A 14,332-nucleotide genomic window follows, 5' to 3' on the forward strand; every position below is an offset into this window, starting at 1 on the left:
AGGTGGTGAGACCCTGGGCCAGGTTGCTCAGAGAAGTTGTGGGTGCCCCATCATTGGCAGTGTTCAAGGATGGGTTGGATGGGGCCTTGAGCAACCTGACCTAGTGACAGGTGTCCCTTCCCATGGCAGGAAGGTTGGACTAAATGATCTTTGAAGGTCCTTTTCAACCCAAACCATTCTGTAGTTCTATAATGCAAGCTGGAGCATAGGAGGTTCCACATTAACATGAGGAAAAACTTCTTTACTCTGAGGGTGACAGAGCACTGGAACAGGCTGCCCAGGGGGGTTGTGGAGTCTCCTTCTCTGGAGACATTCAAAACCCGCCTGGATGCATTCCTGTGTGATCTACTCCAGGTGGTCCTGCTCTGGCAGGGAGGTTGGACTAGGTGAACTTTTGAGGTCCCTTCCAACCCCTAACATTCTGTGATTCCGTGATTCTATGATCTTTTTAAAACCATCACATCATACCAAAACTTTCAGAAAAATTTAATCATGTGTAGTGACGAAAAGTATAATAAAGCCATTGTCATTACATTTTTTCAGATGATCATTTTGTAAAATTCTGGGACTCCTTAGATCTGGTTTTGTAAACCTGAAGTTAGAATTTCTTTTGTCAGCTAAGGAGGTCTGTGATTCGATTTCTTGCTGACAACTTGGTTTGATAAAAAACCTTTAATGAATGTATACAAAAGTTTGTTATGCGTGTTAAACACTAAATAGCATTTTCTTTAAAACAGAAACAAGGGATAAAAAAATAGAATACAATACCTAAAGAATATCAGAAACTTTGGTAACCAATGTTTGAAAGTAGGCCTGTTCTGTTTATAAAGCTCTTTCATACATCATTGAGCTACTTCAGTAGCAGACAGGAAATGGATTTTAACAAAATGTCTGTGGTAGGTCTGTTACCATCTTTGAAGATGAGACTTCTTTCTCTTTTGATAGATCCTTTTCTTTCCCTAGATATCAAAAGAGATCTTGGCCCATCCAGTAGTATACATATAGAAATTTGGTTATGATGCAGTGGTCCAAAACCAGAGCCTTAGTACTAGGTTTGTCTCTCCCATATTGAAATGAACAGCTCCAGCGAACTCAGTAGTCAGGATAATTTTAATGTATTTCCACATCTGCAATACTAGTTTTATCTTCCTTTGAATAAATTTTTGCCTTCCTGATGTGAGAGGTGCACTTTCATCTAAGAGTCAAATTTGGCCTTCCTTTCTTGTCAGCTCCTCATATGCCACAAGCAGATAATTTGTTTTGTTTTGTTTTGTTTTGTTTTGTTTTTATTTGCTGTTATTCTTTGCTAGTTCTTCCCAATGGATTGTCACAGGAGATCACACTATTTTTTCCCTTCACTTGGCTGCTTTTCATTACTTGGCATCTCCTACGATGATGAGTCCCTATTGATAATAGCTTATTGCAACATCGTTATTTAAGCAGTTCTGGAAAGACTAGGTATTAAGAAGGAGGAACAGAAGTGTCGTACAAGTGAGATAAAAAGGGTTGATATCAGTTTGACACACTTTAATATTACACCTCCTTTTGGAAAGTGTCTCTTTTTAGATGAGCTAACAGAACTTTTATATTTAATTTAAATTTTCTTTTTCTATATAAAGGTTTCTCAGTTCCATGAAACTCATGTATTAGTTATTCTTCCCTAAGAGTTTAAGAAGGTATCTTCCTAAATCCAAAGAGAATGAGATTAAATTAAGAAGATCAGGATCTTTATGTAGCAATGTAGAAGTGTTTCTAGTTGGCCGATAACCAGGTCCCTCAAACTACTTTTGCTTTTAAAAAGAGGCGTTTTTTAGGGACTTGGTTGGAAGAGGAGAAAGCAGTCACTCGACTAAGCAAGATCAAAAATACCCTGATAAATATCTGTTCTTTTTTAACCGTGCTGGGATAGGTCTTCTGTTTGCATAGGATGATGTAACTGCACCGAAGTCACTGGAACTGGGCTGACTTGAAGTCAGCAGCTATGGGTGCTGTATGAAAAGGTTGTGATTCTTTAAAAAAAATAGGCATCACAGCCTTCCAAACAATCTGTATTTTTGTCAATTTATTTTTAATGAAAAGGGGAAAAAAATGAAAACCATGTAATAGAAGTGTATTCTTAATTTCAAAGTTTAACCATAATGTCAGAAAGATAGTAGACAAATGCTCCACCTTTCTAATATGTGCAAGACAGTGCTTAGTATGTGGCTAGCAATAGCAGGCAAAGGAGAGGAGGAAAGCAGAGGTGACTACCAGAAGCTTGCAGACAAAGAGCAAAACCATACAGGTGTCAAATGCCCATTAGCAAGAAAGTAGAGGGAAAACCAAAGCCAAAGGTAAGGATGATGTCTGTGGAGCTGAAAATGGGCTGAAATGTCCCATTTGTCTCATGAAGTTCTGAGTGGGGCCAAAGTTTCCAGCAAAATACAAAGATGTGATTCAGAACAGAGTGAAACATGATGTAGGTTCCTTTGTATCCATCACAGCACATTCTACAGGACAAAGTTTGAACATCTTAGCATGGTGTTATGGGCAAAGTGCTGCTGTGATGGCATTTCTACCAGTATTATTTTAGTAAGGCACAAAATTAGCAGTTTTTCTTTAAAAAATACCTAAAACATTTCTACAAGATGTATCCTACGTATAGTTGCAAAATTTAGAGCTGAGGTAGTCAAGCCCCGTATCCCAAATTTCTCAGTCCACTCAAATTTCAACTTTTGAGTGATTCTGCTCTAGTTTGTCAGCCAGTTGTTGCAATAACCCCCAGGTGCTGCTCATAAACAGTAGATGACTGAGTTAAAAAGAGCTTTGAGGACTTTTTTGGCAAAAAATACTAGAGAATAATATCACATTTCTCTCTCAGAATGTAAACTGATTTTCTGATGTGACATTTAATTACTTCTCTTGTTCTGTATTAATTTTAGGAATACACAGTAAGAGAGTAGAAAATAATTGTTTTAAATAGGAGGCACTGGTATAACAAATACACTATCAGGAAACGTATGCAACCGGTCTGTCCTACTGTTTTCATATTTAATTGTTGAATCTTGGTAATGATACAGTCGGTTGCTGTGTATAGCTAGCCATACTTTTCCAACACCTTTGAGAGAAGAAATCCGTTTGCTGTTGTGTGCTTAATATAGAGATGTCAAACCTTTCCTGTTCAAGGATGTATATCTGTATACAGCCTCCTTAAATTTGATGTTGTAGGGGTCAGAAAGAACTAGTCCTTTAAAAATTATAGTAATAGTGATGGAATAATCCTGTACCTGCCTCTCTATCCATAGGAATAGTGCTATTCCCATAATTAAGAAATGTGCTGGTTGGAGCCTTCCAGTGGTTATTTACCATCTGTGCTTTGGGGACTTTACCTGGGCAATAACTCCTCTCTTCCACAAATAAAAACTATTTACAGTTAGATTAATTTGTTCCTTTTATCTATGTTAATATTTCATCTGATCTGTGGTGTTGCTATGTGAATGATCCTTCTCAAATTTAGCCTTCAGATTTATCCTAAAAACCACATCTCACTTGTATGTGGTTCTTGTATACAAAACAGCCTTTCCAGAAATCTGCCTTGCCTTCACACAGGAAAGTTTCATGAGTCCATTTTTGTAACTTCCCATTACAAACCAAATGACACATAGCATTCATATTGTTGAATGTTTGTGAACTTAGATCAATAACTATTTTAGTAATTTCACATGTCACATATTCGCTTTATTTGTGAGTAAGAATTATGTAGAGAAAAGGCAAAGAAACAGGCCTGATTATCTCAGGGCCCTCCATGATCTCATGCCTCCTCCATATCTTGGGGGCATCAAATACAGCTTGGTCTAAGCAGAGACCTCAGGTATTTCCAAACCATTTTAAAATAACAGTGATGTATTTCTTTTTCCAGGCCTTTGTCCAGAAAAACGCAGGTATTGTTTGTTTGTTTTTTTTTTTTCTTGTAGACATCTGCTATGCTACTGAGTACTACTCTGAAACTTCAACAAAACCTCTTTCTGAATAGGCTGGGAATATCTTTTCAGGAGCACTTAGATGAATTAAGGAATCAAAGTTCCATTTTGTAAGCTAGTGAGCAATCTTCTGAGCCAGTCATCTATGATCAATGAGAATGACCTGAAAAATTATTTGCCTTCCCTTCTGAAAAGATTTTCTGGCGTTTAAATCAGCACGGATACTGTGATATTGAACACAGACACATACCAGAAAAAAAAAAAAAGGAAAAAAGGAGAATAAGTTGAAAAAAAAAGCTGAATCATAAAGATTTGTTGTTTTTTACTAAGTTCAGAATGTCATTTAGAGAAGACAGATTGGAGTTTACTTTCATTGGTGGAAAATTCCCTTGAGGACAATTTTCACAGCCAGGTTTGCTTTCTTATTGATATTAATAGAGTCTGTACACAGATTCCTACACAGCTAGCATGGTTTGGAGATGGTGACTGCACAGTAGGCTTCAATACTTAGGCACAAAAGCCATTGAGTTGCCCAAAAGCAATTGGAGAAGTAGGTGAATTAGCAAGTGTGCATGGTGGTGATCATGTCAAGGGGAAAAAAAAAAGGCGTCTTGCGTTTTGGGGATGAGTTAATGCATAGCTACTTTCATGTAAGATTAGATTTGCACAATTAATATCAGAAAAACAGGAAATTGAGAGAATTAAGATTTCATGAGGAATATTAATTTGATCTTGATAAAATTCCCTTAAATTTATGTTATATGATTTATAGCAGATGTTTAAAACCTGCTCCCAAATTCAGCAAAGATTAAAGAAGTTTGACTGCTGAAAGACAAGAAATGCTTATGCTCTAACGTCAACCAATTTTATCCCAGTTCCAATTTTATTTAATAAACGTTATAAAAATGAAACAATCACACTGACAAATACTTTGAAATTTTTAGAAAAGTTCAGAGGATTAAATCGTGGGGTTAAATTACTTGCCCTGTTTTAAATTCTTCGTAATTCTTCATACTTTAATCTGGCAAAATGTTGGCATTAGGCATTTGGATCTAAGAGCATATACATATTCAGTTTAAAATTGACATTAATAAATGTTTAAACCTTTGAAGATATGGAGTTTCTTTTATCACTCCACAGTTACTGAATCAATCACCATCAGCATATATTGGAATGATCAAATGGCTGAAGCCTTAACTTCACCTGACAGTCTAATTCAAAAATGAATAGCATCATTTGGTTGTCATTACAGCTTGCCTAGGTCCTACCTAAAGAAATCCCTTCCAAAATTCGAAAGAAAACATGAGAGACCTCAACGGAGGGAACTAGATAGTATCTTTTGCATTATGTATCTTAGTCGTATGTGCGAAACAGCATCTTATTCTCAGATGTGTGCAGAATGAACATGCAAATTTACCCAAAAAGTTACATCGCAGCTGTCATGCAAAATGCAAATGTAATGGACCCTCCTAAAATTACATGACCATCTCTCATATTTTAGCATTTTAAGTAGCCTAAAAATTAAGATTTACATTAGAAATACATAGTCTTATGTTCAACAGATGTAAGGTCTAAAAGTGAATTTCAGGCAATACATTTATTAGCTAATTTTAATACTAATAAGGATATAGACACGGAATAGTTACACTTTTGACCTTTAATGGTCCATCATTAGTGTTGTAATGCTGATGTAAATATGAAAACATTTCCATCCCTCATTGTCTATATTGCAGCTATACTTGCAGGTCTTCACAATTTTCATAACCACATCTTAACTCTATGCTTTATTATCCACATGTATTTATCTATATCTAAAGTATCATTCCAACTTTCATGTTCACAAAATAATTTGAACCCTATATGAATGAGAAAAATAAGAGTTGTGGTACTTATCTCTAGGAAAAAATTGTCTTATGCATAATTATAAGTCAAAATTTGGTTGATTTATTCATAGCTACTAAGCAGTGCATACCAAATCTGCTGTGCACTATGCTGAAAATTTATCCTGAGGGTCTGAAAGACACATTATACTTATAAGACTGTATAAACAGTCACAGGCCATTTACAACTTTACAATTACATAACAATCCAAATCCAAACAGAAAGCAAATTCACACTGATAGCTTTACTGACCCCACAGCAAAGTTGCTTTGTTTTTTTAAAAAAGACTGCCTTTCTCTGAGCACTTACACTGATTTTACTTGTGTCACCCTGAGTCTACCAACAGAAAAGTGTTTGGTGTTCTACAGACTGTCTGGACCTAACAACTACTGATTTGAATGGTAGTTGTAGGTAGCTAAATCTGGGGCAGTTGCTTCACCTTACCTCGTTGTGAAAAGAACTCAGAATTTTTGGGGCCAAATTAATTCACATCTTAAGATAGGTGAGCTGCACATGAAAATGCTTCTTTTGCTTCATTGACTTTTAAAATGTTTATAATAACTATGTCAGATGTAGATGTGCACACTGTATGTAAATCCCACCCTCCGTGTATCTACAGTATGCACAGGTTAAGCCTGATTGTGCTAGCATCAGTTTCAGTGTAGGATTCATCAACCCTACCATGTTTTGAACTGCCAACAGCGGCAGGTCTCAACTATCTTCTAAGCTGGAGAAAGACTGTCAGCACACCAGCAGAGGCAGAAAATCCACTTCAAACCATCTCTACTGTGGTCCCATAGACTGAATGCACATCAGTAGTGAGAGTGCCTTAGGTGCCTTCCCAGAGTCCATCCTTGAGTTTAGTTTAATTTGCAAAGAATCCAGGTCACGAAACCCAAGAGGGCTTTGCCATGCGAACAGAATTACATTAACTCTCCATGATTGGATTTACTGTAAATATGCGCTCCTGATATGAATTAAAACACTAATATAAATGTGGTTTTTCAGAACCAGATGATACTTGTTTGGCAGAATGTCCTGGTGATGTTGGAGATCCCACTAGCCTATCGTAGCAGGAACTTAGCCCATTTGAGACTCCAGCTTTGTACTTAGAAGAAGAATTCATTGTATGGGCTGTTTCCAGAGCATAACTTAAAAAATAATGGTAGCACAGTACGACTGATTCAAGACTTTCCACTGAATCTACGCTCCACTTTCTTCCTGCAGGAATTATTGTATGTTTTGTAATTAGTTGTGCATTTCTTTTCTGTTCTAGTCAACAGTTATACTAGCTAGTATTCACTCTCACCTTTGAGGTTATATGCTAATGATCCCCCTGTGCAGAATCACTCGGCCTCTTAGGTGTATGTGTTCTGTTGATTGGCTAGATAATATGCTGTAACATCCACGTATTGCTTCATCCCAGAATTTACGCTTTCCAGTGGTTGTGTTCTAGCTCTGAATGTTAACCAAGTTGCATGCAGAGTTTATGTACTGTTCACCATATGTGCAGCCACTTTTTGTGTTGCTGTCAATGGTTTTATTATTTCCATCTTTACCTCAAGTGTTGTGCTCAATGACTAGGTCTGAAAGTGATAATTGCTTCCCCACTGCAGAGACAAACTGATTTACATATTTATCAAGGGGAAACTGGATGTCTCTGAGCATACCACAAAAAATTTGCATATTTATAACCTGAAATGTACAAAAGCTAAAATTAAGATAGGGATGTCTTGATCTTAGTTACTAAGCTTGTTTTTATACAAAGGTTTTAGTCAGTGGATTTTGTAATCAGAGCACTGATCTGAGTGCTTAAAGAGTGAAGTATCTTTTTTCATCACACGAAATCAACATAGAGATTAAAATGATTGTTAGCTTGTGAATGATGGTGTGTGGAAGTTGCAACATTAAGTTTTCATAAGGTGATATTCTTAGCCTTTGAGCCCTGAAGAGATGATGAACTGTGGAATTACCCCAATTAAACTCCTGCAGCAGGAAGAGGGTCCCAAGAGGTTTGCTGTGTAGTGGCTATATAGTTGAACAGCATCAATACTTTTCAGGGAGAAATATGAGCTTCCAGATACTTATGCATGTAGAACTAATTTGTTGGAGTTTATGCATGTATTCAAAGCTCTTCTGGCTTGCCACTCGCAGAGGTGAACCCCTTCAGCTGACTACAAGTTAGTTGTGATTCTGGTTAATGATGCTATTCAAAAACAAACATTAGTATCAGTAGGGAATTCTGAAACAGCAAATAAATTAAAAAACAAACAAACAAACAAACAAAACCCAAATCGCTGCTTCTAGGCAGAGATGTGATGGCTGATCTTCTGGTGTTACTCTTTGTCCAGAAATTGTCTCAAGCTTACTATAACCTTCTGGATACAACAAAGGCATGTGAAAGTCTGCTGGAGTGGGAAAAGGATGTTTTATTTATGGAAATTTCCTTTATCATTAACTGTCTTGTCCTGAGACAGATCCTTAACCCTCCTTCTGAATCCTGTTGTTTCTACTAGTCTGGCAAACTGCTTTAAAGCTTTCCTTACAAATAGACTATTTTGTCCTGATGCCTAAATTACACAGAGGTATTCTGTATTCTAGAGCTTTTTGTTCATAATTGAAGCAAGACTAAATTATTTCAAATTAATACAAATAATGTTTCTGTCCTATTGACTTCAAATGACAATAAGCTAATTTATGAATCAAATGCGTTTATTTGTATGTTTGCTTGACTAAACCTTTGAAAAATTTTCCAAATCGCTAACATGTTTGTAAACACTTTATTGTTTTTCAGTGTTTGTACCTTGTTTTCAAATGAATAGTCATTTTTTGTAAGCTCTGTATCTTAATGTAGATGAGTACAGTATGAATTTTACATGGTTCAAAACTCCAGAAATTATGTTCAGCATTAGAAAGGCTGGTTCAGCTACCATTCATGCTGTATTAGAGAAGCTGGATATTGACAGCACTCTCAAGTTTCCTTCTAAAGAAAAGTCAATTGCTCTTATCACTTTTACATGGCTATCAGTCCATTGAAATTAGTATTTTCACATTAAAAATGAGCTCTTTATAGTTTAATATAGCTTGAAGCAAAAGCAGAGAGCAGAATGTAGACAGCAGTCCTCAGTATATTTTGGAGAAAGCTTTACTTCAGTTTTGGAACATTGGTGTAGTAATTAAAACAAGTAACATCTTAATGCTGTCCTTAATCTGTTTTGTATCTTAAAAAATGAAATAAAAGTGTCCAATGCCTTTGTCTGCTACATTAGCCACCTACATTGGGGTATATGTTCCTAGAATGGCAATAGTAGCAGAAACTTGATCTGAAATTCTAGTTGCTAAATAGCTTCAGAAATTATGCAGCTCCTTCAGAGTTAGCTAGATTTTGTTGTTCAGAAATGTTCTTTCCAAATCTGTTCTGTTGAAATCAGAAAAAAATGTAAATGGTACTATCCACAGAGATCAGAGCAGCTGTTAATTTTTTAAAACGTGGCTTTCAAGTGATGTTTTTCAGTCCATGATCTTTCAATTTTTTATTGATAATTTCCTACATGGGATAGCAAGCTATTGTTGCTTGAACAAAGCTACAGTTTTCCAAGTGTTTTGGCTTATTTTTCCTACAGTTTCATATTCTGTACGAAGGCTTTACATCCAAAAAGTCTTTTAAAATTTGCATCACTTTCTGCAACCAACAATAGGATTCAAAGGGGATACTAAGCCAGCTGAAGCCCCATAATTCAAGAGCACATGACATATGATGATACCCTTCCAATCATATCTTATGTGTGAAGCAATACAGTTTTGCCATCCTCTCTTACTTAGATGTCATTTATCTGATCACCACACTCATTAAAGTGTATTGCTCATGTAGTTGCATGTCTAGCGCTTTGGGTAGGATTCATCTTACTGTCCTTGATATCTAATACAAAGGCACGTGTTTTTGAGCTAGTTTCCTGTTTCCTCTTTTTTAGTCAACAGGTAAAAAAGGCCTTTTTGCAGTTGTGGTTCATCTCTTCCAAAGACAACTAAAATAGGTTAGATGAAACTCCTCGTTGTTCATTAACTGGTGTTGCCTGGGAGTGTTTATACATCAATTTTAAATTAATTCTAAAGTTTCTGAAATCTACAGAAATAATAAGAGTGGCGAGTTAAAGTAAAAAGGAAATTGTTATAAAAACCAGTAAAGGATGTATTTTGCCTACTTCATAGTATTTGCTTCTGAAATTGGTACAGTATTGCATGTGAAAAGATATCTGTTCCTAGAGATCCACAATTCATTCTTGGCATTTTTCTTCTGTGTTTGTTACCATTTAGAAATGCTAATAAGTGAAGGTATTGCTTGAGTTAACAGTAGCCACATCATTCAAATGCACTTTAATAGGGCTTATCTCCTAATAGCACACACTTTATTGCTTATTTATAGTTTTTATTCTAGAAGATGTCAGTGTTCAAGATGAAAATAGAAATGGAAGCTTTGCTTCATTTCTGCAAGTGCACTGTGATTGCCATTCTCTAACAACAGTGTAATTTGAATTACCACTGTTAGTCCAACTGTACTGGAAAATGTTGTTAAAATAAATTATCATTTTAGCGTTTGTTAATTAACCCTAATATAGCCAATCCTCTTTGTGTTTAAAAACCCAAATGAAGGAAATGGAAGTTTTACCACTGAGTTCAACAAGATTTGGATGAAACTTTCTATGCATATTATTGAGGTGCTTTTTTTCTGAAATATGTAACATTTGAGTGTCAGAATTTTATTTTTTTTTTTAGGCCAAGATGAGCTGCTCAACCTTGGTTATAAAAAAAAAGTCATCATAATGATGACTGCTTTATTTAATTATTTGTGATAGCGAGACACCTTTCATTGCTTCACATTTTTTTCCCAAATTAATTAGGAAATCAAAATGGCCATTATTGAATGACAGCAGATGTCTCTGATCACCAGAGATCATTTAATGTGATGTACTGAGTGGAATTCTTGGTTTATTTTCATTTTGTTTTATATAATGGATGAATTTGAAAATCCGATTTCATCAAGGAAAACTTTGTAGGTAAAAAGAATGCATTTGTGCGTGTTATTGAACATATATCTTTTTGTGCAATGCCATTTATTATTATTATCATAGAATCATAAAATCATAGATTGATACAGGTTGGAAGGGAACTCTGAAGGTCATGTGGCTGAAAACCCGCACATAATGTCCGAATTTATCTGTTTACTCCACTTTTTTTATCATCATTGACATCTTTCCAAGGGATATTATAATTACTTAGCAAGTACGTTCTCCAAACAGTCTCAGAACCCGATGGGAAATTGTCTCTTTCTTTTCTGGCACCAAGTCTACCTGCTGCAGCAAGCGAATGGCTTGTCAGATGGATCTGCATGATTTTCCCTCAGCCCACCAGCTTTAAAATGTCAGCCTTTGTAACAGATTTTCCTCAGATCTGTTGGGAAATTTAAACTCCCACGAGGTTTCAAAATTTACATAAACAAATTCTCCTACTCTTACATTTCTTCTTTGCGCCTGGTTTACAAACAAGACCAACAGGTATCACTTATTTAACTGCTGATGTTTCTTTATTCATGACCGAGTCACTTGAGCTGATGAGAAATTAAGACAGTCAGCCTTTTTAACAAGGCAATTTTAGAATGCTATAGCATTAAAAGCAAGAAGAAAGAGTAGCAATAAGGTAAGGTAACTGCTCCTTATCCAGAAAAAGAGCACAGCAACAGAAATGATGATCTGAAAATCATTAAAGAAGGCTCTGTATTTCAAAGTTCTTATCTCATCCTCTTTGACACAATAATTGGGCATCAGCTGATGAATTAATTCTTAGTAGACAGGTGAGCAAATCAAAATTAACATTCAAATTGGACCATTCTTGGATGTTTAAGTAAAAAGAATAAAGATAAAATGGTTGTGAAGACAGAGTTATCTTTATATGCTCTGAGATCCCTAAAGGACAAGGTTAAAGCTCATTTGCGGGCTGATATGAAGAAGTATATTCTTATACTTTGGTTGGTTTCCAGGACCAATAATTTTAGATTTCTAATCAGTATAAAATTCACTGGACCAAGTTACAAAGAGCAGCTTCGCTCTCTTTCATACAGAAACCTTCTTTAAGGAACTCAGTCTAAATAGGTTTAAATGTAATTTCTGTGGACCACAAGGCTCTCCACAGTGCCAAAGTAGTGTGAGGACCCCTTTGTGAAAATGAAATGTGAGCCCATAGTGCCTTAGAGTTACCGAGCATATCCATATGGATTTCTCTTTTAAATATGTGCATGTGTGTGTCTTTATTACCTTGCACATTTTGCGTTTAGTATATGTCTATTCTTACACAATGAAATTACGGACTAATTAGTAGGTTTGATATGAAACTACGTCGTGTCCAGAGGCACTCCATACATTAACTTCCTTTTTTTTCTTAAAATGTCTGATTCTAACACTCGCACTGAGATTTTTGCCATGCTACCTCTATAGGTTGCTAGGCAGCAAAGTGTTACCCCCAAACTGTTAGCTCTATTCTGCATGCTGAGACTCTTTTAGATATCCTCAGCTGTTTGAATCTTCTTGCTGAGGGGTTTCCTTGATTGAGAGCAACTGCTTGCAAAGGTCACTGGTTCTCTGTGGATCAGCCCTTTTCTCTGATGTGCACATATCTTCTCATTTTATACTTCAAGAAACCCTGCAGCAATTGACCATGGTCCTTGAGACAAGCCTTGTGCAATTGTCCCCTACTCCATGTTGAATGGTGCCAATCGCTATGTATAATAATATTTATATGGAAAATGATACTAAAGTTATAAGGACAAAAAAAATATGTGTGTGCCAAAGTTAAAGAGAAAGCCACTGGAAGACATTAAAACTGTTCTTTTTTTTTTTTCTTTTTTTCTTTTTTTTTTTTTTTTAGGGCAAGTTCTGAATATGCTGGAGAAATATAATCTGAGCAATAAAACTCTTGTATACTTTACATCTGACCAAGGGGCTCATGTTGAAGAAATCTCCAGTTCTGGAGAAGTCCATGGAGGATACAATGGCATATATAAAGGTGAACATTCTCTGATGGTTCTTAAAAACTGTGTCAGAAACTATCACCTCCTTGTTTTTGTTCCAAAACTATAATGTACTCAGTGGCCAAGGTCAAAACTTATTTCCTTAATACTAAACTTCTCATGACTGTCATTCTAAATTCAAATGTAAGCAGTAAATATAAAGGACTTGTCAAATACAGCAGCTCAACCAGTGTACATGCTCAGCCAGAGCTCTGTGGAGTTTTAACACTAACAAATATACTCTTGAACTGGGCAGAGATACAGCTTTGGAAGGATGTCAGTTCATAGTACTTTGCTATAATGGCTGGATGATGGAATAGAAAGGAAAAAAAAGGTGGTTTGTAAGCAATCAGGAATCATAAATAGGAGCTAAATGGAGTGAGTGGGATCACGCAACGATAGGATATTAAGATATAGAAAAGATGGGAGAAACAGCAACAGAGTCCAGTGTATTCATTACAGAAAAGCAGGAAAGGAATTTTGGGTTAAAAAAGAAAAATTGAGAAGTTGGATTGAGTTTGGGATGGGCAAGTTTGACAACAGCCAGAAGAGGACAAGATTTCAAGCCAAAAACTTTGACAAATATTGACCTCATTGTCAAATATGAAATAAAGGATTCCCTCTGACAAACTGCAGAAAACCTGTTTTCTGGTGTCCAAGTGATAGACACACAGCATCAGGAAAATAAATGTCAAAAAGTTTTTAATAATTTTCAATATTATCGAAATAGGGTAGGAATGCTTGTTTTAATTATTTTTAATTAAATGCTGTGAGTATTCTTTTAACAGAGATAAAGTTCTTTTCACTCTTTCACTAGGAAGTGGCTGTGTAATTTGTTTTCCCTTCATATTTCAGGGGACAAGATCAAAAAAATCCAACAGTTTTCTGAAATCCATTTACAAAACTTGAAACTTTTAGTTGTAGAGAGAAAGAAATAAATTGCCTTTAGGTATGATTTTTTTAAAAAGTGGTATTGCAGAACTACAAAATCACGTAGTAGTTGAGTCTGGAAGGCACCTCCCAAGGTCTGCAGTCCTGGCCCCTGCAGAGCAGGGTTAGCTAGAGCAGTTTGCTCAGGGCAGTGTCAGTCAAAAAAAGTCCAGTGATGGTTACTCTACAGCCTCTCTGGTCAACTTGGTCCAGTATCTGATCACACTGTAAAAAAGCTTTTTCTTATGTTTAAATGGAATTTTCCGTGTTTGTGTCTGTTGCCTGTTGTCCTGTCAGTGGGCACCACTGAAAAGAGCCTGGCTCTGTCCACTTTACTCGGGCAAATCCATGTATCCATACAGATGGGTAAGAACCCACTGAGCCTTCTCTTCTCCTGGCTGAACAGTCACAACGTTCTCAGCCTCTCCTCATATGTTGAATGCTCCAACTGCTTAATAATTTTCATGGCCCTCCTTTGAGCTCACTCCGGTATATCCCTGTC

The 14,332-nt window shown here is 36.2% G+C and overlaps 1 protein-coding gene across 1 annotated transcript in view; it reads left to right on the plus strand.

The window, feature by feature from the left end:
- Positions 1-14,332, plus strand: part of STS (steroid sulfatase) — a 95,771-nt gene that overhangs the window by 34,243 nt on the left and 47,196 nt on the right. The window contains exon 6 of the mRNA XM_086481655.1: positions 12,759-12,896. Coding sequence (XP_086337781.1) covers positions 12,759-12,896 — 138 coding nt within the window. The remainder of the gene's footprint in view (positions 1-12,758; positions 12,897-14,332) is intronic.

This window comes from Leptosomus discolor, chromosome 1 (genome assembly GCF_034619465.1).
Source record: "Leptosomus discolor isolate bLepDis1 chromosome 1, bLepDis1.hap2, whole genome shotgun sequence".
NCBI classification, from domain to species: domain Eukaryota; kingdom Metazoa; phylum Chordata; class Aves; order Leptosomiformes; family Leptosomidae; genus Leptosomus; species Leptosomus discolor.